This window comes from Pungitius pungitius, chromosome 8, assembly GCF_949316345.1.
Source record: "Pungitius pungitius chromosome 8, fPunPun2.1, whole genome shotgun sequence".
NCBI classification, from domain to species: domain Eukaryota; kingdom Metazoa; phylum Chordata; class Actinopteri; order Perciformes; family Gasterosteidae; genus Pungitius; species Pungitius pungitius.
In genome coordinates, this window is record NC_084907.1 from 18,203,232 (window position 1) to 18,227,270 (window position 24,039).

Below are 24,039 nucleotides of genomic sequence, written 5' to 3' on the forward strand. Positions count from 1 at the left end.
TAACGGCAACATTCCTCCGGTTAATAGCAGTGTTTTTATTGTCATCATTAGTCATACACACTAGAATGATCACTGGACGGGAAATTAAGGGCACAACAACAATAATAAGGCCACAGCTCACGATGCTTCTTGGTATAAACAAAGTATCAGACAATTCAGTCTTGTTGGCTGTATTATTGGCAACAATGCAAGCGGTATTATGTATACGTGCTCCTAGCGAGCCAAGCACAGTAAAGGGCTTCAGCTGTGATTAAATGTGATGTGTTTATACGTGTTGCAGAGGAGGAGCGTGAGCAGGTGGAGAGGCTGCGCTGGCCGTCCACAGGCTACCTGCAGGAGCTCAGCGAGTACCAGCAGCGGCGACGCAAACTACGCAAGTCCCGCTGCATAGTCATGTGACCACCACCCGGGTGCCTGTGGAAAAGAGGGGGGGGGGGGGGGGGGAGCAGAGGAAAGGGACACAGAGGAGAAAAAAAAAAAAAAAAGAGTCAGACTGGTCGTGAACGCGTGGAGAACCACGCAGGAGAAGTGGTTCCGTGTGGCGGGCCGATTGTGATGACGCGGCGGTGCAGAGGTCACATGGATCCTCAACCTCAAAGGACAACGCGCCTCCCGTCCCTCCCCCCCGGGAGGGATGACTGCATCCTTATGACTATCCCATCACGGGCAATGCTAAATGACTGGTCTGTAAAACCCAAAAGGAATCCAAAGGGAGCAGCTCGCCGTGGGCCAAGTGAAAAATATTCATACTGTAATATCTACTTTAAAACAGGAACACAAAATGGCTCCGTTACTAAAACACAAACACACCTGTTGGAAAACCGACCGGGTTCAGAGGCAAACAGATTCAAACTCCAATGATGAGAAAGCTTCTCCTGCTTCAAATGAAACCTCGGCCCATAATGCACCTGTGCTCTGTTGGATGTGAAAGCAGTCGAGAAGAGCGCCCGATATGAAGAACAACGTACTTTTTCCATTCAAAGTCTGCGGCTTGGACTTTAACGCCACTTCTTTTCCAGGATTACGTGACGTAATGTTGAATCTATTTGCAATAACCAAGAATAATGGTCATTCTCAGTCACATTAAATGGCAAAACGCCTTCGGTAGTCGACAGATGTATAAAGATTTAGGAAAAATAACCATATCATGAACATAAGTTGGTACACTTAACCACAATGCCTCTAGGTAGATACAGTATTTATTTTATCCTATGTTTTTTATTTGAGGGATTGTTTTTAATCATAACAAGATTATGATTTATTGGTGCTGCAATTATTTTGTAAACTATACTGTATGTACACATGACTTTTTTTAAATATTTGCAGTAGAGACAACTGGGTCACACGATTTTACTGTTGTTTACTTTAAAACGGTGCATGTTTGAAAGAATAATTGTGTTTGTCAAAGTGAAAGCAAAAAGATCAATACTGTCATTTTTGCAGCTATTTTTTTATTTAGTGGATTAGCAGCAGTCATTTACGGTCAACCACAGCAGACCTTAAGCAGGGCACCGTGTACACTACAAGAAAGCTACTGCTGTGAGAGTATTTGAGAGGTGATTATCAGTCAGTACCTTTTCACATCTGGTGTATCATTAAAACCGCTGCTGCACCTCAGCAATCAGTGTGTCTACAAGGAAATCTTTGGATAAAATCCCCTTTAAAAAGAAATAAAGAGTTGAAAGAGTGGACTGTAAATCCAAGTACTCCAGTGTGTGGCTCCACTGGGTCAGTGTGCTGCACATGCAGACACCAGGACGTTGGACTTTAAATAAAAGACATGTTTTAAAATGAACAAACCACAGACTGGACGAATGTCGCCTCTCAGCTCGTGTTTTCGCATCATTTATACAGAATTTATTCTTCCTTTCCTAGTGAAATGCAAGATTAAGAGGAAAAAAGGGGCAGTGTGAAAATGAGCAGAGAGACAGAGACTCTCTGTGAGAGACAGAGACCAGGAGTCCCTCGGTGTGGGGTCTCATCACGTCGGTGGAGAACGTAGTGATTCCTCATTCTCACTACGACGAGGGTAGTTGGACATCGTCGGAGGGCTGATTACTCATCAAACCATGTTGTGGAATCATCTGCAGTAATTAGGTTTCATTTATTCAGGCGTTTTCTCTCAATTTGTCACCCATGAGAAAAGATCCTTCGGCACGGGATACAGTGGTTCACTCTTAACCACCGAGCAATTACTTCTAAATCTCTCTGAGCACCACCTCGGGCATCTTATTTTCATTTTATTTCTGCACTAATGAGAGCTTACCGTTACAAATGTGTGCAGTTAATGACTTGCTTCGGGGCTGCTGAGAGGCTTTTCTCCCCTGCTGTTACATGGCCCCTCCCCCCACTTCCCGTCTTCCCCCCTTCACGTGTGCCGTACCTGGAGGTCACTGCAGGGCTCCGATGGACTGCAGCATCTTCTCCAGTTCACCGCTCTTGTGAAGCGCCGCCACGTCGCTGCCGCCTCCGACGCACTCGTCACCGATGAACACCCTGGGGACCTGCGATCAACACGTCGATTCCAGAGAAACAGGGATCCGCTCAGTGTGCAGTCGTGGGTTTTCGGGCGGTGTGCTTTTTGCTTTTTTGCTTTTTGCTTTGGACAGCGGGACCACGTATCCCACTGGATCGCGTTAGTCCACGTTAGACTATCAGAGATCTGCCGTGACAACCAAGGTTTCCACCAGCTTCACATCTGGCACACGGTCGCCGGGGGCAACGGCCAGTTGACAGTAGTTTAAAAAAAAAAAAAAGTGAATTTTCTTTGATATCAAACTATCAAAAGGTGCATGGTTAGATTAAATGCAGTTTTTTTAATGTATTTTATAGTTGATGCCATTGGTCACGCTTAGTCTTATGGGTTTATGTAGTTAGCACTTCATTTACCATCAGCATTAACAAAAACACAAAAAGTGGAAAAACTTTCTCACAAGTCATCACAAATGACACCTTTTCCGGATTGTAACTTGATTATTGGTTGGCCAACAACGCTGATTCCACACTTATGGATCATATGAAGTGTTTGCGAAATGACTCGGGTGGAAATCACCTTCCCGTTGTTAAGACTAAAAAAAAAAAAGAGCCGCACACACACACACACAGATCACAGATGGGAGTGCGAATGTTTCTGCTGGTTACCGTGCGCGCTCCGGTGAGTTCCCGGAAGTAGTCCTGCAGGTTGTCCATGTCGCCGCGTCCACTGATATCGATGCACTCAAAATGTCCCGGCTTGAATTTGTATTTCGACAAAACGTCCTTGGCCGTAATGCAGAACGAGCACGTGGGCTTGACGAACAGCACTACTTTATCTCCTTTGATCTTAGTTTGCACAAACTGCTGCGCCATCTTAAGTCGTCCGGTGAAACGTTTAAGATGAAAGAATCGTTCGGGATCAAGGAGCGAGAACAAAGTATCCCAGCTTTCTCTAAGGGTGACGTAAGAGGCAGCCGCCCTCCCTCTCCTTAAAGAGATATTTTACTCGACTCACTTTACAAGCTGATATGCGCATGCGCAGGCTAAGGCGCCCCCCCCCCCCCCCCAGAGACGAGTGGATGGGTGACTCAAGTTATGAAGTGATACGCGATTTACTACCAATAAAGATCAGGATAGTGGGCGTGGCGTAATCTGTCAGGGACTCTAAGGGGGGGACATTAATGAGAGCGGCTCCTCCCATTTACCGACCTGTATGACCAGGAATCAGGAATCGTTCATTGCCATCATGGGGGTTTGGCTTGTAGTTCGTGAGGTGTTTAAAGCCTCTCCAAACCGAAGCAGAGTCGCTTGCTGAGAACTGATGGAGTTTCTCAGAGTACAATCGTTTAGCTTCTCTTTGCTAAACCTGTATTTGGACTCTGTGTACAAGTCTTTGGTCCCACTCCTAAATGCGTGATCCTGATCCTCGTCAGTATAACTCACCCTGGTGCATGGTGGTACACAGCTGTCCTCACAGGAGCAGATGTAAGAAGTTACAGCCTCTGTGAAAACATGCCAGTCTGTGCAGTCCAAACACTTCCAGTCCCACATTTTTGTGTATTCTAATTTAGCTTGTGGTGTTTTGATGAAACAAGCATGGGAGAACAGTGTGACACGCATCATTTTCTGTGTTTTTGCAAGTGGCGACTCAAACAGCACGCCACAACAAAGGCAAACCGCTCCGACAGCAGCCGTAGTTCCAACGTCACTTAGTTTAGGTGGTTTGAAAGTCATGCTCCTTAACATTCTATAGTTGCCCATTTCAACGAGTCGCCTGGTGCCATGGAGCATCTTCTGTAAGGTACCAGTCTCACGTTCGCCATCTAGAAGATACAAATCAAGTTTCTTATTTTTCAGATTATTGAATTACAATCGCTCCATTAAACAGACCCTTTTATGTGACTCTTGTGTACCTGCTCGTCTGCATTTTGATCAACGGTTCCCAGGAACCCTGAACTGTAAAATGTATCCGATAGTGTAAAATGTTCATAGGCTGCTCCTGGAGCCAAATGTTTTGAGGGAATATGTAATTGTTCTAAATGGATCTGTTAGTTAGGTTGGGAGTAGTTTTAAGTCTTTCAACAATGAATACATGAACGACTTCAGGAACACTGCAGATTAACTGGCACTCGCTGCACTGGATCAATCGCCACACATAGTTCACAGTGTGCTTCTGCTTTACACGAAGCAGCATCCTTTAACGAATTGACAAGTTAATTAAAATCATCCCAAACACATTGCAACAAGACATTTTCCAGGTAAAACGAAATAGAATTTTATTGAAGTTTTTCGTACATTTTCAGCTGGCCAGGATCAGGTTTCAACCAAAGTTCACTTGATTTTAAGTGGTTCCTCATACCTAAACACTGCCAGGGCATTTTTCAACTTTGTCACTTCCTCATTAAGACTCTAGAACAAACCTCTTCCCTCCTTCCTCCCACCACGACGAGTCAAACCATTTATAAACGATCAGACCCAATTTAAGTAAATCCGCTGTTGGTAAAAGGCAGAGGAGAGCACACACTTTATGGCTAACACCCTGTAGGCTGCAAGTAACGCCCTCGCATCCATCATCCATTTGCTGGAGCTGCCCGTTAGGACCAATTCTGGGAAATTATCATTGCAAGGGGATTATTGAAAGAAAAAAAAAAAAAAAAAAACCTGACCCTGTAGCACTCACAAAGTGTGCATCTCAAGTAGAGCCTCAACTCTTGTGGACATTTTTTTTTTATTCGCATTTGTGACACATCCAAGATACAAGTGCTGTTGTTCTGTCCAAAATAACTTGAGGCGCCGGTTATGGGAAATTGATTCTGACAGCTGACCATAACAGCCAGTCTACTGCAGAGACTGACTGCTTGACAAAGTGCCACAACCAACATATATGCTAAATAGAAAAAATATTTACTTAGGTTTCTGGGGTTAGAAATGGGGCTACACGGTTCTTTTTTCAATACAGGACACAGATTCATACATGTCCACACAGGTCCACTGACAAGGGGCTGACCGCTACAAAAAGAGCAGAGTCAACACTGTTTAGTTGTTGATCCTTGTGGTGGTCACAGTGACTTAGATGTTCCTCATATGCCCACGTGTATCGATACAGATTATCCAGTATTCATTTATCCTCAAATGAAGCCCCAATTCAGACATTTTACTCCATGGATGCAGTACCAGAAAAATATTAAATTTTTGGCAAACATTCTAACACAGGTTTGTAAACAATTTTCCCTTGTTGAAATAAAGACTTTTCAAAGAAGCCATCCATCCATCCTTAACTTAATCCATAATCTGTTGAAAAAAAAAATTTCTTTCACTGCTCTGCAGAACTCAAACTGAGAATCAAATATATTTTAAATTGTAATACAGATTTGTCCTCAGGTGGATGACACGCTTGTCGCTTCTTTCTATAAACAGGAACACAGGCCGTCTGCCTCTGGATAAAGCTGGAGAGGAGGGCCTTTACCAGGGTCTCAGAGATGAACCATTCGGAAAGATCAGGATCTGCTAGATCTCATCATTCAAGATCAGGTACCGTTACTCCAGCCAGGTTGATCCTGAGTACTCTGACTGGTCAAACACTATAGCAGCTTTTTTTGTCTTTTTCACGTTTCTCACTTTTTCTCCACGTTTCGATTTTTCTCTCTTTTTCTTTTTTTTTAACACACCTGTCACTCCACATAATGCTCAACCGTACACACACACAAACACACCAGTTGTAACACTCCTTTCAGACTTGACATCCGTTCCTTCATTTACTTCTGACATACACACGCACACACATCCTGTTTCCAGGCAGTTATAGTTCCTTTGTGTAGCCTGTAGACCCAAAGGGTCGGCCCAACTTGACGTTTCTGGGTGTAAACACCTTAAGGCACCCATAATGCACCATGAACACTAAACACTGTTGGTGCAAGGAATCCTGCCCCCTACAGACAGGGGATCATAATCCTCGTGTTACCCTCACCCACACGTGGCCAATACAACAAAATTTACAATTCATGCACACATACTGTTGCTTCTCAATCAGCTCAATTGATTTCTGCTGACCGCCTCATTTCCTTCCCTGTCAGCCTTAAAACTCAACATTATTGTGTTGAAACAAGGTAATCCAGTTCAGTTGTTATCAAAAGAGAGGAAACAAGGCGGGCGAGAGATCTTTGCCAAATGAGATTACATAATGGATCTTGCGTGCAAAATGGCTTCAAAGTCAAAACACATAAGGCCCGCGGTAATTTTTTTGCATTGTTTTCAACAAAAGTTAAACAATATATCATCTGCGGACTCTTTGTACTACGAGTCCCAAAATAAATAGATCTCCCTCTTTTTTTTATACTTAAATACAAGTTAATATTTTCTCTGATGCTCAAAAATACTTTTTTTGTTCTTTTTTTTGCCTGAAGATAAAGTCCTTCAAAGATTAGAAGAGTTGACGGTTTACCCCCCTAAACTCCTTCACACATGCAGGCATAATCTTCCACTGGACCAGCGGTATGAAGTTCCACAGGAGCCCATTCAGAAGAAACTTAGAGAAAGCAAAAGATGGGGGTAAAGTCAAAGTGAGATTTCCAAGATCGCAGGCAACAATGAAGCCAGTGGAATCAAAAATAGGAGAAAAAAAAAAAGTAGCTAGGAATGAAAAAGGATGATATGGTGTAAGAGAGGGGGGGGGCGCTGTAGTGCAGCCAGTAACTGAAGGGGTGTTCATAAATAACAGCCAGTTGGAGACACCCTCCCGGTTAGACACTCCTTTCTCAACACTGATTAGCGGAGCGGCGGCGTGCGTTGGCCTCAGCACCAGGCCTGGGATCTGCGCTGGTCAAAATCAGCAATCAGCCGCTTGATGTGGGCCAACTTATTGTGCAGGTACTCGCATCGCTGTTTCTCCTCTTGGTAGTTGGGGCTGTGCTGTAAAACAAAAACACACACACATATCACCATTGACATACACACAACCTGTTTGACAGAAAACAGCAAACACAGTAAATAAACAAGCCATGTTTCGTAGTTAATAGAAAACACATCATCATAAAGAAAAGTTCATACAATTACTCACTTGTTTCATCTTTTTGTACTCTTTCAGGACTTCTTCTTGCACCTTCTGTAGAAATAAAAAGAATCCACATTGCTTACTACATAAATTAGAAATGACATTCAATATCTATTCAAAATGTTATGAATGCTACATTTAGCCGATCGCAACTTAAAAAAGACAGCGTGTCAACTTCAACAGAAGCTGTGACAATGAAGTCAATCCGTCAATATAGCTGAAGGTCTTATCTGCTGTATACCAGTAACGGACAAAATTAACAGGAACTCTACTATTGACACATTGTCTAATCTTTGCATGAACCAGGTCCATTCAAAGTCTGCATCTAAATTCAACCAGCCGCTTTTGAGGATTCCTGAAATGTCTAATATTACAAATAGGCCGCAGATGCTAAATCAAGATTATAATTTAGTTCGTATTTGCATTTGCCACTGTAGTGATCGTGTCTTTAGAAGGCGCGCAGGTTCCAAGCATGCACTTTTGTACGCTGCGTTATTCTCTGAAACGCCATCGAAGGTACAAACAAAATGAACTGTCAAGAGTCCAAATGACAACCATAGAAACCCTTACGTAAGCTGTAGGTGTAACTGACAAAAGCCATAAACTAACTGCCACCGCAGAGGACGTATTGTAATTATCAGTAAACTCGTATCTAGAAACAAAAACCGTATTAAACGATCTTTACTCAGATGAAGATTTTAAAGCATTTCATGATGAAATGCCCTTCATTGTCTAAAGAGTCGACTGTGAATAGTGAATAGGAATTTTAGTTTACCACAAAAATCCAGTAGTGCCCGACCAAGCGCACTCCTTGATGACCCAAGTATAAACGAAGCTCAGCAGAGGGCAGCTTTTGAGGAAGAAGCCACATAGGTACAGAGCATTGAGGCCATCGGATCTGACCTGGTATTCTTTGGTGCCGGGGGCCAGCTTCCGGCACTTGGAATCCAGCTCGGTGAAGCGGCGGGTGATGTTCTCCACGCGGGCGTGTAGCTGGCGATACTCTTCGTACTCCGCGTTAAAGTCGTCCTTGTAGCTTTGCCGCTGGTCCATGGACACCATGGGCATGTACTTCCTGTGAAAGCGGAACAGGAAATTCAACTGAAGGAAGGTGCAAACTCTCTCCCAACTTTGTGTTTAAAAATGCAATTTGCTAAAAGTTGTAATCTTTAAAAGGAAAGATGAGAATCTTGTTTAACAACTTTTGAGCATCTCTCAGTGCACTCGGAGCAAACAACAGGAAACATCTGTTAATGCATTTCCTGTGCTCTCATGGTTTCATGGAGTCAGTTCTCAATGTCCTTTACTACAAATTGTGAAATGTGAGACCCGAAAAGCTAAAGAGGCTCACGCAGTGAGAGACCGGGAACTTAACAAAATATCAAGGTTACTCACACTACATAGTCGGGCGTCTCAATGGTGGGGGGGAACTCGCTGGATGGGACTGGTTTCTCTTTATCTGAAGGGCCTGAGGAGAAAGAGGTGAGTGTAAGAATGTAAATACTGCACTGAGAACGAGTGATGACTGGTTTGTTTGTTGTTATGCTCCCGGCCTGCAAATGTGGCACAGGTTGAGTGAATACTGGTGTTACTTTCATATGGTAAAACCAAGCGTATTAACACTTTCTATAGCAGATGTGCATGTTTGAGAGAGACAGTTCATGGTCTTAAGAGTTGCTTGTTCCAATCATAATAAAAGAACACCATTTAACAAGTATTTAAACAAGATGGCGGCTATTGGAACGGTTTGGTTGATAAAATAACTCCTCAGTACAGCTGGTTCCATTGTCCAGAAATTATAAATGTGGGCAGGTGCACGCTGGACGCCATTGTGATTGTTATTTAGGCCCAAGTATAAAATAATTCATTAAAATCCTATTTGAAGATGTTATGAATTGATTTTGATATTTATAATGAAGTGCTAAGGATCAATGTGTCAGGGGGTTGAGACAACATCCAGTGCATCAGTGTCATCAAAGATGAAACCACGTGGTTTGGTGGGATGGAACAGAGATAAACATTTGTAACCGGGTGAGCAACAATCCAAAGTCTGAAAGATTGTTTTGCAAGAAAGTAGTTAGTCACAAGATACAACTATGGAGCCTCAATTAGTGAGTCCAAACACACGCATGTAGGCGGGATGACTTCAGATGACTGGAGCAAAAAAAAACAACAACAGAAAATGTAACAGCTAGAGTCCTTTTCCATCATATGTACTTGATTTCAGTCGATGTACAAATTTGATTACCACACCTAAAAGAAATGTCCCCCTACAATAGACCAACTGATCTAAAATAATCCCTGTAATTAGTGAGAGCATGACATTAAATACACATTCAAACATAAAAAATGTGATGCAAGCTGGTTTTGCTTCACGGATACTTGATATTTCAGTCAGACAAAAACGCACCTGGATCTTTGGGAGTAATTTTGTCGATAACTTCTTGGTTCTCTTCTGCATTGCGCTTCTTTTTGGCCTTATGAGTGTCTTCGGCCTGCTCTGCTACGCCGGGAGGACTTCTGCTACTTTTTTCCGTCCGTTTCCCTTTCTCTCTCTCTCGATCCTTTTCTTTGTGCTTCTTGGATTTCTTTTTAAACTTCTTGTTGGTACTGCTGGACAAGGGAGGGCTGGTGATGACAGTGGAAGTAACTGTAAGTGAGGTGCAAGGAGGTGCCGGAGGAGGACGGGGGGGACTAGGGGAGGTGGTCGGTCTGGCCACGGGGACAGGGTGCGGATAGTGCTCCTGCAGAGTCCTGTCGGAGGAGAAAGGGCTGGGGGAAGGGTCTCTGCAGGAGGAGCTCTGGTCAATAGGCAGGTCCTGGGTGCCGCAGCCCTCCGGGGTGCTGGGTGAGTTGGAGTTTGAGGCGGGGCTGGGCTGCTGGTGAGAAGGAGCGGGGGGGTGGGACGGGACTGGGAGATGGGGAGGAGGGCCCGAGGTGACGTTGGCGGGGAGGGACGAGCGCTTGGAGCTGGGGCCGTCGTCCTCCTCGCGGCGGTCAGAGGAGGATGTGGCTGGCCCCCGATTGCTGAGGTGGGAGATGCGGGCTTTCTTGGGGGCCAAAGGATCAATAAAGTCAAAGTCTGCCGGACGTTTCTGGAAGAAAACACAGAATTATCTGAAAAACGTCATACCTCACAGGGTTGGGGAGCGCTCTTGATGGTGTGTTTTAGCTCAGATACCTGGGGGGATGTGGGTACACCCTCTTTGGGAGAACTGCTGGATGAGAGGATCTCAGTAGGAAGACCTAATTTGCTGTTGAAGACAGAAAATAGTGTTTTGTCAAAAGGGAGCATGGTTGTTGATGTAAACAATGCATAACTCTAAATGTTCCCATTTGGAACGTTTTCCCCGGTGAAGAAATGAGTTTAAAATATTTGTCCGGCCTTAAGGACACACATAGTGGTAAAAGACACCAAGTGTAGACTTAACTTTATTTACAAAAAAACCTTCGGGCATCTTTAAATTGGGATAACTTTCAGTCCTTCCAATCAGAAACTCTAAAAGTAATGAAACCAATTCAAAGCTCAAATATCGACCTATAAGGCATTATGTCCCCATATTTAACATTAGACAAGGTCTTCCTGTGAAAGGGAAAATTAAATAACGTGTATAAATATAAACCTACATGTGAGCGACATTGTTAAACGAACTATGATCTCCGATAGAAAAATAAAAAGGCTTGTCAGGCCATTTATGTACCGAGCCACGTTCCGGTCAACCTGCGTCTTCTCATCTTCAGAGTAACCCGGCCAGTCTCGATGGACGTCACGATAAATAAAGTCCTTCAATGAGTATGTGTTGTCTTTGGGGTTTAGGTTTGCCACCTGTTTTGGACACACAGACACGCAGTTAAACCAACCAGAAAAACTGAGAGCACGACAAGTATACGTGTTATGAAACTTCCCATTTCCTGCCGTGCCGAACATCTGTGCATGTAAATAATGTTTAACGATCAAGTGGCTTGATTCTGTGTAATGGCTATGGGGATGTTTGGGGTTAAATTAAAAACTTCAAGATGCGGCATACATAAATATCAGCCGTTTAAGTACAAAAATGTATACAGGGTTTTTCTGTGTAATGGCGGAATTGATGAACCACTGATGAATGGGTCACTCACATTTACATCTAATCACATTTATATAAAAAAAATGTAAAAAACGACACCCGAAAGAATAAGACTTTACCTGTTGCAGGGTGGTCCCCAGTGAGTTTCGGTCCTTCTGGTTGATACCGTCCCGCTGCAAACGGGCAAGCACCTCCAGCTTCTTGTAGGACCTGAGCGCCAGCAGGTGGATGATGCGATCCCTGAAGGAGCGCTGCGACACAGGGTTATTGGAAAGGCACTTGCGAATAGTGTTGGCTGGGTTGATGGGTGTGGAGCGCTTGCGCTCTGGAACCACATCTTGGCCTGATAGCGCCGGCTTCCGCATATGGACTTGCTTTCCTATGGAAACAAAGCAAAGGCAATGTTAAAAGTATCCGTTTTCTTTGCAGGGAAGTTTGTTATCACTCAGACGTCATGTTGTCACATTTATGCGCAAGAACATTCCTGCCTACTATCTACATCTAACTTCCTGGAGCCAGTCATCTGTAGCTACAAACACTACCAGCCATCCGTGATAATACAAGTAGGAGATCGAGCATGTGGTGGTTTGATTCCACTCATCAACTCTGCGGCACTAACTTTAAAAGTATAGCCATTCTCCGCTTAACTCAGATGGCCACCAACACTGGATATTTGAAAAGGAGCCAATAAGCACCAGGTACATTTGATTGGCTGGAGTTTGGAACAGTCAAACTAATTACAACTTCAAAATTGGCCTGTTATGGACCTCTCATGTTTTTGTTACAGTATAAAACAAGCTCTAACAGGTATTTTAAAGAAAGTGTAAGTAACCCCCCCCCCCCCCACACTCACAAATTTAACCAAGCTTGTTGGCGCAGCAGCATCTCATTTAGAAAAGAAAACACAACTAAAACTCCAGATGATTAGAATTCACTCTTTATGGTAAAAGAGGTGGAGAAAAGAACCTCTCCTTAGACAAATAGACACTAAAGCTACATCCACACCAACAGCTTTTCCTTTAAACACAGGGTTTTTTAGTACTCAAAACAGAAATTGTGGAAAGTTTGAAGTTTTATTGTTCATGTTCAACAATTCCAGAGTGGCATGAAGTTTACAGTGTAAACATTAGTGTGGATGTACTATAAGAGCAATGTCAGAGGAAGCGTTCCCGTCTAATGGTCTCATGCAACAAACCTGCCGTGTCCCAGTCTGTTCATAAAACTTTTACAGAACAAGAGAATAGTAAATAGAATATTAAATGACACTGATTTTATTACGACAGGGGTTGGCCAGTTCACATTGCGAGAAACAGCTAACTAAGAGGAAGACAACGAAAATAAAGTTTCAGACTGTTGCCTCAAATTAACAGCCTGCTAAAGTAGGAAGCTAAAGTGTTAATTGCGTGCTTGCAGCAGACCAGCTGCTAGAAGCCCGCGGCCCACCCCTTTTCTCTGCAGCTCCTCTCATTTTCCAGTTTCTGTCAAGGCCAGTTATTTGCAAATGTTCCCCTGGGCCCAGAAAAACATGCCAGAGGTTTTGTTTCATGTTGAAAATTTGGGGACTGAGCTAGATTTGGATTCAGGTTCAAACAAGGAACCCTTTGACAAAGGTTTAAATCCTACTAACTAGTTTTCATTATTTAAGCAGAAACAAATGCTGCCTAAGCCAAAGTGCCCGTTTAGAGTATGTATTGTTTTTTTCCCCCCACTTACCAAGCAACGAAATACACTACAAATAGTTTTATTTCCCTTCCGAAGATGTTGATCGTATACCATGTTTATGTCATTATTAAAAGGATAGATGCGACATCGGTCATCTGTATTTAAACTATAGAGGATCTGCAACACAGATCAGTCACCCTTTTATTTTCTCAAATCTAGCTTTTTGATATTTTTTTAACTGATACGATCTGAGTAGCAGCAATTTTCTAAGATGGCAAATCAGGCCTGAGTGAAGACTTTTTTTCTCTTCATTCAGATAAGTAATTACGCCTAAAGACCCCGCTGTGCCCACAGAGTTACATTCAGAGAACCACTGCTAAAGCAGACATTTGAAAAAGGATGAGAACAAAGAACAAAAATAACTTACAAGAAAACCCAGCAGCTAATGTTTTCCACCTAGCCATAGCCAACCAAAGTTATGTATTAGAAATTGATAGAGACTATGGTAACATTTTGAATGGAGGTAAAGATGCTTTTTTCAAAGTCATCATTCTGGACAAGTGCATTTTCATTAGTTCTATAACTCCAATCTGTATGAAAGAGTAACTATAAAATGTTGCATCCCCATTTGCGATGAAATATTTGCAAAAACCTAAAACATATTGCATCGAGTGGTGATTCAGTGGTTTGTTGGACCTTTGATATACCAGACCATTTCCACATGATAAGAGGCTGAATGAGGCTAATTTTCCTTTGTGGTTTCCTTTACTGGCATGCACACTTTTTCTTCACCATAATATGTTTGCCAAAAAAAGAGGCTGAAAATAAGACAGGATAGAAAACAAAACAAAACATTCTCGGAATAAGACACTACATAGGAAAGTTGTTTGACTACAGATCCCTTGCCCTACTTGGACAAATTGATGTGGCTGGAGAGAGCGACAAGCCGAATTGGATTAGAAATGATGAGTTTCTGTTCGGACTGTGTGGCTTAAATTTAGACATCGGTGGAAAGAGTGGGCGGAAAGTGTAGGGAAACATTATAAAGTCTGAATTGGTCGCATGTCATGGTGCAAAACAGCATTCAGCGGCTGTACGGTTACAAGTTTAGTACAATTTTGACAAGTTATGTGCCAATGAAACTGAAATAACGTCACCAGCAACCTTTGGCCCTTATGAGGCAGGCTGCAAATCTGGAGACTGAGACAGCAAAAACAGTTGCAGTGATGGGTTTGAATTGGGTCAGGCCATCAGCTTTCAGTCCCACAAAACGGGGCTAAGTTTGAAAAGAGAGGAAAGATGTTGAACCGGACGTAAAGCTATGCCCAAGAGACCGGCCTGGCATCCAGCGGCGCCTTGTGCGGCAGTAAGTCTGTAGCCAGGGCTTTACCTCTGTACCGGCCTCCAGGCTTGATGACTTTGGTCCCACGTTCACGTGTGTCCTCGGCAGCCTGGGTCATGCGTTCCCGGGTCACCTGGTAGGAGTCATTAGTGGCACACACTGTGACCTTGTCCTGAACGGTCCCCAACAATGCCAGGTGTGAGGCCCCTGAGCTGGAGACAAAGAGATAGTGTGAGAGGCGTGTGATTGGCAAAGCAGAAAGGGATTACCTTCTAGCAGTGTGTAGTAAGACAGTAACAGTTGATTCAGCTGACCAGTGGTTACCATTACCTCGACACATACTGCTGGATGCACTCAAAGCTTCCCTGAGGGTTGTCCTTGCCCACATTAGACAGGTAAAAATCAAAAGTGTGGAAGGTGTCCGAGGAGGAATCGTTCTTGGGAATTTTAATGCGCTGTAACACAAAATAGGGGAACAATAATATTTATTGACATTTTGAGAACTAATTTAGGTGAGTTGGCCAATCAAATACACGTTAATTTATCACTACAGCCGTATACACATAGTGTAGAGGCAGGGCCTACACCAGAGCGGGAGGGTTTTATGTTTGAATAACGGTACTAGCATGAAACAGGAAGGTCTCAGCAGCTAAGGGGAGGCTTCATGCTAGTCATGTAGATCATGGACTAACATGCAATGAGAAACAGTGTACCAGTGTATTATTCAGAAGGGTCTGAAATTGGTGCCTCTCTGAGCAGTTCAGTGGACTGTTTGCATAAAAGGATGCAATGTTTGTAACTGAACCGGAAAGAAATACTAATGTATCATACTCCTGAAACTACTTCTAGTGTTTTATTTATTACACGTCAGGGATTCATAATTTGCTATACACCTGACTCTTGTCTGAAAGTTTGAGAGGTGGGGGGGGGGGGGGGGGGGGGGTGCACTTACCCCTTGGAGTCCCTTGAATTGTATTGTTGGCTGTGAAGGTACATTCTGTAAGCGAAGAGAAACAAAAGTTCAAGCCCAACCTTTCCCAACACTTTGGAAATGTCAAGGGTTATTACAAAAACAATACCAGTAGGTTAAGTAACAAAAATTACATTACATCAAGTTTTGGGTCAATGAAATAAGCACAATTCTCCAAACCCAGGTGAGTTCCATTGCTTGTTTTGTCTGAGGACCATTCATAAAACTTGGTCAATTTAAAAATCCCCTGGAAGAAATTGGCAATCCTTACATTGAGTAACTAAGAAAAAAGGATTTTTTTTCTTTTACACAACTAAAGGCAACAATTAGAATTCAATGAGCAACAATAGCTGGCCCCCGTGGACTGGCTGCAGAAACAATGGGGAACCGTCAGTCACACATACTCACAATCCACTGGCAGCCAACCTCATGGCTGGGTCCCAACACAGAAACCATGAAAGTCGACTTTACCTTCTTTTGAAGTGGTTAAGAGGTACGGGGTAAGCAAAATATTTTCACTTTAATCAGAACACTAGTTGTGGAACTCAAATACAGCAAATATTTGAAAGAATATATTTTGGAAATGTCTTTGTGTAGGTTCTCAGGTTGGAGGCTACTTGAAATGGAGTTGACAGCCACAGAAATGCAGTGGCTGCTCTCATGCTGTACAGGTTAGAATAGCACAGGATATGCTTCTTCAAAGTTGGGGCTGAGGAGCCAGTTTGCTAAATCACAAAAAAGTTATCAATTTGTTGATCATTTACTTTAAAAGCATTCTTTAAAAGTAGAATTATTCTTGCCAGCTCATTGAAGACACAATATGCTGATAATCTTGGCTGAAATGAGAATTTTCTTTCCTGACTAAAAATAACTCTTGTTTAAACACCAAGGTAGTCCAAGCCACTGGCTCCCTCCCCCAACACACACACACACACACACACACACACACACACACACACACACACTTCTGATCACATTTCACATCACCACAGAAAGACAAAGATAGCCGGCTTCCATAGTTCGATGACTGGTTGAGCTACAACACACATTACTGAGAGGGAGAGAGAGACAAAAAGCAGGCAGTTTTGGCTGCTCAGTCAGCAAGAGATGGCAGGCTGCCGTTCAATGCAGCGCACAGACCCAACATTACCACATCCAATAAGGTCGTAGCATGGACTGTCACAAAAGAATTCCTCTGAATTACAGACAAAGCGCTTTGAAAGTTGACAAAAAAAATGTTAAAATTTTGATTCCATTCGTCAGCTCATTAAAAACTTGGCTCACAGGGAGGTTTCATGTGCAAGTAGCGTGTGTGTGGCATCCATAGACACAGGAAGTGCCATAAAAAGCCGTCACATAGACCTCTGATCCGGTCCAGCCCCATGCAGTGCATCGGCCGGAGGGGAGACACAGGCCCAAGCAGGCCGTTACGTAACAAACGGTGGTGTTGGCAAACTTAAGGTCAGGTAACTTTGCTTCAGGCCTCTGCAACCCAAGACTGCAGAGCACCAAATTAGGTCACCTTTGTAGCACCTCCACAAGATTATGCCATTTGTACGGTTCAAGATTAACTAATTATATTTAATCTATCCAGGTATGCAGTGAGGTATTATCACACCGTTCCAAAAGCCAGTATGTGGAGAGCTAGAAAGTACACAAATACAATAGATTTTGAACAAAATGACGACTCATATCTTTATTTTTAAAAGAGAAATGATGTAGCGTTGTAGCGTTAATGCTGGTCAACTCCCCTCATGCAGCAAGAATCTGAGAATGCCAAAACAATTTGAAAATTTAGAAAACCATCCCAAATAAAACATTTAAAAGTGTGCGAACCTTTGCGGAATTGAATCGTACGAATCCTTGGCTGCGGTGTGGCACATTTTAAATTGAAGTTGATTTGCTGTAGAAGGGATGAGCCGTAGCTTCATACCATTGCCAGGATGTAACGCGACGTTCCAGTTAGCTAAAACTTCCAGCCATATGGCAAGCTGACTAAATAACGCTAGTTATCAGCTAGCCAGTCAAAGTTAAATTAGCATCAACTTATCCGTAGACATCCACCGCTCTGCTCTAGGTTACAAACCTCGTCGAATTAAAGCCCACATTGGTTAACTTAAACATTTACGATTAACTCCCTTGTTAAACTTGTCTGGTGGCGAATGCATTCGCCGTAATGACATTACCGTGACCACTTTCCTAATTAGGTCAAAGTAACGTTAGTTTAGCACTAAGTATACGGAGCTCACGAGAGGGGATTCACACTGAAGTAGCTAGCTAACTAGAGCTAACGCTGGCTACTTTAGAGTCCAACTTTCCCAAAAGGTTTTCTAAATTAAATAACATTTGTCAATCCGTAAAATCCGGCCAGGGCACACGCCCGAGATCCCCCGCGCCTTAACCAGTTGGTCAATACAATGACACAAGACTAACACCATATAAAAAAACAAGAAAAAAGTCGCCCTGTCAACAGCGTAGCTAACTTTGACGCGTTAGCTGTAGCTGTGCGTGGCAGTTGGGCTTCCCAGCTGAGACGAGCTGTGTCAGCCCGACTGTCCTGGCTATTTCTCTACTGAAGTAAAACGGCTTTTTCACTCACCATACAATTTTGGTGGCCCTCTATGGCTCTCAGCGCCGTCTCGGTCAATTTGACGTGTAATACGGTGACTCTATCTGCGGTCTGTTGGCCACAATTTAATCCATACCTCCCATCCTCGGAGAGCGCCGCCATCTTTACCAGCCCTCCACCATCGTCCCTTTGAGGGAGCAGCATTTAGCAGCCCAGGCGCCCTGTGCTCGCCGCTCTGGCCCGGGGAGGGACTACAGCCTACAGGGCTGACTCTGTTGGAATAGTCTCGACCTGCTGCTAGCTGCTTGTTAGTTTTTCACTTTCCAACCAGTGTGGAGTTAAATTGTCGTTGTATCGTTTGTAGCTTGTATAATTGTGCGTTTCACTGTGGTTTAAGTAATTAACAACATCTATTAAAGGGTCCTAGTGCACTTGCGTAGGCTATAATTTAGAGGCGACCATGAAGAGCTTTACTTTGAGTGTTTTTACTTTATATTTTTTTTACATGTACTCTGATATTGATACTTCTCCTTTTGTAATAAAGTAAAAGTTCTTACTCATCACCACTTGCTTTAGGAATGATTGTGCATAAAAGTGTAACATCATTTATTTGTAGCTTTACAAATCTGTCTTTCTTTTTTTTACAAAACCAAGAAAACATATTGTCATATTTGATCTTTTAAAGCCTTTCTGAATGAAACATTAGAGTTTTTAGTTGCTGTTTCTCTGTAAGCCAGAAGCCACTCTCTGTAGTTGCCTCTTGGCGAAACCGCCTCGGCCTGCTGTGTTTTTGCTGACATGCCCTAACTAATTCTAGCCTAGTGAAACTGTTAAAGGTAGCTTTGGTCGACTATACTTCAGTGGGAGCAAAACTTCAATCGAATACAGTTCATACAGTCATTGAAAAATTTATCTGCATGAGCTAAATCGATACGATTCTGAAATACTTTGCTAATGCTGTCTTATACTTTCTAACATTTTGTGCATACTCCTCATATATTTTAAATTAAACTGCCTCGCACAAGAATCTCACTGTGCGGACAATAAACTAAAAGGGTCAGTAGTAAAAACCAAGCACTGCTTTTGATCTTGTATTTTTAGTTTTTTTTCAAACTGCTATAAGTCACTCTAAAATGGCCTTTCATGTGGTTCTCTTTAATGATTTGGGTTCCTAATGTGACATAATCACAATGGGCACAAGTGTGTCCCCCATGTGAGCTGCACCTCCACTATCTCTAGTGTCAGTCCCCTTGACCTGGTGATTAGGGCAGCGTGTTTTGGTGTGGAGCAGCCTCGGGCAGGGTGGGGTAAGGCCTGGGTGAATCCAGAAGATTACCATAACTCTTCACTCCACCCATCCCCCTGAGTTACACACACACACACACACACACACAAACACAATTTGTCACTTTTTGCACATTAACCTATCAACAACATGATTCTTCATATTTCTCAAAACAAAATGCCTGACCTAGTTTCAGTCAATGCATATTTTAAATACTTAACTGACTTAATTCCATTCATTGGTTTTTGGAGCTTTTGTGTTAATAGAGGCCCTGAAGGTGTCCCCTGATGAAAGCTGACAGTGTAAAGAACGCTTAAAATTACACATGCTTTGTTGAAGGCTAAGCATTGAACACCTTGAGTGCTTAACTGTGAAGACCTTTTTTTATTACCAGTTTGCTATGAGGATTGACCCCTGACAAAATTTTTCTTAAAATGTGGATCCATTTATTATGTTCTCCGATTGATGCAATGGGTTGTGAATGCAATCTGTGAGTGAGTGAGTTTCTGTCTATGGCTTTTTTTTTGACATTCTGCTGCAGAAAACTGGACACTATGTTGCGTGCATGTGCTGAATGCATTTCCGAACCCCTCCATCTTCTCGCCTTACAACGGGAGGATAACAGGTTGTGGTCTGTTTGGCTAACAGCTTTTGGACTAGACTGGCAGTTAATTGTACTACCAGTACGCCCACTTGGCCCCTCTCAACTCAGCTTCTAACACTGAGAAATAAAGCAAACACTCGAGGGCCAAAATCCGCAAGCCACTTGAAGCTTGCTCCAAAAGCGGGTTTATCCCCTCAGACCTCCACCTTAAAATGCCCAAATGCAGCGAGATAACACATCCCTTTCTACAAAAGCAAGGATTTGTGTTGGGTTTGTGTGTCTGCAAATGTTTTGTTTTTTTTCTTTCTTGATTTTAGTACAAAGTGAGTTTTCACGGATGTTCTGAAGTTTACCTCCAGCTTCATTCCACGTGGCAATCTATCCCTCAGGACAGATTCTGTTGGCAGGGAGAAAAGCCATCTGCTGCTGATTAACCCTCCCATTAAAAGGAAGAGAAGCACAGTGTGAACGTGGTAGCATGTGTTTGTGTGTTTGTGTGTGGGAAAGAGAGATAAGCAGACAACCACCAACCTCAGGTCACTTAAGTTTACTCCTACACATGGTGTGGAAGAGAACATTTTTTAATGAAAAACACTTAATAACTTCCTGAACCACTAGTACTAAATTCTAAACAATTGTTGTGTCAGCCGAGGCTTAAACATGGCAGCTTCTGTAACCCGGAGAAACAGCATCCCGTTAAACCCATTCTCCCCCCACCTGGTATTTAAAGACCTTGAAACAGCAGCTCTTCCAGTTAATGATTGGCCACTATGGGGAAAGTGTGCACTTACACTGTTGACTCTTATCGCTGTTGACCACAAAGCCACTGGAGCAGTATCTCCCGGGCTGACATTAATGGAGAGCACAGTGCTCCGTTTTAAGAGACAGGTCAATTTCTTTTTTGTCTGCTGTGGAACAGATAGCTCACGGACAAACTGTTTACACAAATGGGTCTTTAATTGAGAGCAGATAGTGTAGTTTGCCTGTGTGTGATTGCAAGCTACATTTAATGGCTAATAGAACAGGAAAACAAGTTATTACGTAGAAATTGAATAGAAGTTATTGCGACATGTGCCCTCTTTTGCCCATTTGTCCTGTCATTACACTACAGGCACCTTCACCAAAATGAAATGTGACACCAAAACCAATAACCAGTTTGTCATTTTGGGGTGAGATCCACATTCGTTCCTCCTCGGCCAGCAGAAACCCACATTATGCATTGATTCCCATTCTGATTATCATAAGTCATTCATTTTCTATCCCGATGATACCAGCCTCTGTACATGCCCATCAGGAGCCAGGGCCCTCTTCCAACAGCTGTACTCTGGGGAAAGCACACAGGTGGGCCTTTTGTCGATCAAGTAGCGGTTTAAGTAGCTCTCCTCGAGGCCCCTGGCCATTACCCCCTTAGCCTGGTCCCGCAGAATGAGCAAAGAACCGGCTCGAGCCAGACTGTACATCTCAGAAACCAGCCCCCCGTAAAACTCAGAGGTGTAGTAGTAGTCTCCCTCATCCTCCTCCACCCAAGCTGATGACACCTCTTTGATTTCGTAAGGAAATTCCTTTCGCGGCATCCCGTAGAGCTCTGGGTGCAATGTGGCCACCAGGTCCCCCAAGATCTCCTCTCCCACAGGGGCCACGAACTCCTGATCGATGTCCGCACAGAAGATGTACTCAACCTCGCTGCCAATTGGGTTTCGGATGGCATCGGCAAGCAGGGCCATCCGCCGACGAGCCAGGCTCTCCCACCCGGGCAGCTCTGCAACAGGAACCACCTTCAGCCAACGGTCAGGGCCCACCTCGATGGGCGGGTCCAGAGTGCGAGGGTTGTCCGTGAGAATGTAGTAGGTGACCATCTGACCAGGGAGAAAGTGGGTTTCGGCTGAAGTGATGAAGCGTTGCACGAACCGGGCATAAGTTCCCACAACGAGGGCCAGCAGACCAATACGGATTCCCCGTTGCGCAAATCTAGCCCTGCGCAGGGCTGAGGCCTGCGTGTCACCCCACACTAAGGGAGCACCCCAAGGGGTCTCTAGTGCTGTCGCCTTGATGGCCGTCATGTCTCTCATTGCTCTTTCCCTGTCCAGTCCCCAGGCACGAAAGATAGGGTGAGGTGACTCCACGCCGACAGCCGCTTCACGTCCATTGAGGAAGTCTGATGGGGCAGAACGTAGTTTTACTTTTTATCGCAACAAAACGAAAAATGGTACACGTGTACACTTTTGTCAATCTGGAGAAAAGTCACCCAGTTCAATCCAAATCCCAGATCAGATCACAACTGGCCTTAATTGAAAGGGCTTTTTAACTTCAACCATATGTCCAGTTTTGGAGTATTTACAAGAAATACATAACAGCATATTTTCAATAATATATTACTGTCAAGATAAAACAGGATCTGCCAAGCATGCAACAACAAAGCTGTAGTACATTCACTTTGCCACAAGCTTTTCTACTTAATGTGCATTTATTGTTCTGGCACGTGTTAAAGTAGAAAACACTCTACGGTAAACTTACATATGATAAGAGAGAAGATCAAACAGTACAGAACCAGTTGCCATCTCGTCACTGGTCCTGTTTGAAGGACACACATACACATGTACATTCAATGAAACAAAACCATACAAGTTATCAAATTAAATCTTATAGGCATTTGCAATATAGGTTATGTGCTGCAGGCATATACACATAATCTATACAATGTAGCATGTGTGGGACCTTTTGTCTTTATTTTTTAAATATTACAATCACAAAGAACTGTTAACCAGTGAGAGACAATGAGATACAGATATCATATGTTGAGACAGTACTTAAAGTTATCTTTACATTAGAAATAAAGAAGGATGAGAAAAAAAGACCTAGCAGCGACATCTGACATCAAATACAAACTGTGTCATCTGAGGCTGTGCTTGTGAGGCTGTGCAAAGAGAATCACAAGTTGCACATTACATGAGAGAAGCTAAGTAGAGGCACATGTGAGTCAATGAAGATCTTATCTTGGTTTTCCACACATACAATCCGGCATGTTCTTTCACCGGCCAAGAAGTTTGGGACAAATAGTACATATAGTACGTCTTTAATCGGTCAAGGATGTATATTGCCTTTCTGGACTTATTTTCAGGATCAGATAACACATCATGCACAACATCTGAGATCAGCTTTGGTGTTTTGACTGAGCGTGTACATGTACAGCAGTCGCAGATCAATGACAGGTGAGCGGAAAAACAACCAGATGTGACACGAGCAGAAGAGGTGGAGCAGTGGCTGAGGTTTTACTGACCTGTGGCCGTCTTGCAGAATGGGAAAAGCGCCATATTGTGACCTGCTGGTGGATAAACACACAACGCTTTGTCTGTGGCCGGATATTTTTGCCAATACATTTTTTTCTTTTTGCTCCCACTGTTTCTCCCCTGCGTTCTCTCTCTCCTCCTGCAAATACGCTGTTCAACTCACTTTGTTGCTCCAACGATTATTCTCTTACCTTGGTTCCTCTTTCACTTACTTTTCCTCCCTTTTATAATATTTTCCACCCCCACTTCTTCCCTCCGCCTTGACGTAGTCAGTTTTGGAGAAACACAAAGCAACCAGATGTGTGAGGAATCTGGGACACAGGGAGGAGAAGAGGGGTGGGGGATTACCTTCTTTTCCTCCAACTCGTGTTGAAGACAGTGAATGTTAGATGATTGGAGGTCGCTGTAATCTCTGAGGAGAACCTCAAAAATCCCATTTTACACATTTCAGCTGCTCTGTCTGTGGTTGTTTCTGTTATGAGAAGAATTTGCCCGACTTCAAAGACATAATTCCGGGCACGTCAGCAATATGTAGTATTGTTTCTGTCCACAAGGTGGAGGCACTCATTAGGAAATGCTATGGAGTATGGAGCTCCCAGAGTGTGTTTAGAAAAAACGTTTTCATCCATCTACATTTATCTTTTAAGTGAGTTAGCACGGTAGTCCAGCAGAAACACCACAACTCTTAATTCATTCATTCTAACTAATTACATCTCTAGACCTTATAT

At 43.3% G+C, this 24,039-nt stretch overlaps 3 protein-coding genes across 6 annotated transcripts; all 3 read right to left on the minus strand.

Annotated features, from left to right (window-relative positions):
• Window positions 1–15: 15 nt before the first annotated feature.
• On the minus strand, window positions 16–3,463 carry glrx (glutaredoxin (thioltransferase)). The gene is made up of 3 exons (XM_037490759.2): window positions 3,142–3,463; window positions 2,384–2,504; window positions 16–414 (listed from the first exon to the last, which is right to left on the minus strand). The coding sequence occupies exons 1-2, from the start codon at window positions 3,346–3,348 to the stop codon at window positions 2,391–2,393; spliced, it is 321 nt and encodes a 106-aa protein (XP_037346656.1). The 5' UTR covers window positions 3,349–3,463; the 3' UTR covers window positions 16–414; window positions 2,384–2,390.
• A 2,648-nt stretch (window positions 3,464–6,111) lies between these two features.
• ell2 (elongation factor for RNA polymerase II 2) lies at window positions 6,112–18,386 on the minus strand. The gene is made up of 12 exons (XM_037490496.2): window positions 18,166–18,386; window positions 15,549–15,593; window positions 14,927–15,051; window positions 14,645–14,808; window positions 11,712–11,971; window positions 11,227–11,351; window positions 10,707–10,779; window positions 9,936–10,620; window positions 8,921–8,993; window positions 8,429–8,600; window positions 7,532–7,576; window positions 6,112–7,383 (listed from the first exon to the last, which is right to left on the minus strand). The coding sequence occupies exons 1-12, from the start codon at window positions 18,337–18,339 to the stop codon at window positions 7,267–7,269; spliced, it is 2,058 nt and encodes a 685-aa protein (XP_037346393.1). The 5' UTR covers window positions 18,340–18,386; the 3' UTR covers window positions 6,112–7,266.
• A 2,184-nt stretch (window positions 18,387–20,570) lies between these two features.
• LOC119229407 (globoside alpha-1,3-N-acetylgalactosaminyltransferase 1-like) lies at window positions 20,571–23,816 on the minus strand. 4 transcript variants are annotated; one of them, XM_037489698.2, is made up of 4 exons: window positions 23,660–23,816; window positions 23,302–23,346; window positions 22,539–22,595; window positions 20,571–22,179 (listed from the first exon to the last, which is right to left on the minus strand). In XM_037489698.2, the coding sequence occupies exons 2-4, from the start codon at window positions 23,333–23,335 to the stop codon at window positions 21,281–21,283; spliced, it is 990 nt and encodes a 329-aa protein (XP_037345595.1). In that variant the 5' UTR covers window positions 23,336–23,346; window positions 23,660–23,816; the 3' UTR covers window positions 20,571–21,280. The 4 variants fall into 4 exon arrangements, with proteins under 4 accessions (XP_037345595.1, XP_037345593.1, XP_037345592.1 ...); XM_037489696.2 differs by lacking the exon at window positions 23,660–23,816 and adding an exon at window positions 23,524–23,652; XM_037489695.2 differs by lacking the exon at window positions 23,660–23,816 and adding an exon at window positions 23,503–23,652.
• Window positions 23,817–24,039: the final 223 nt, after the last annotated feature.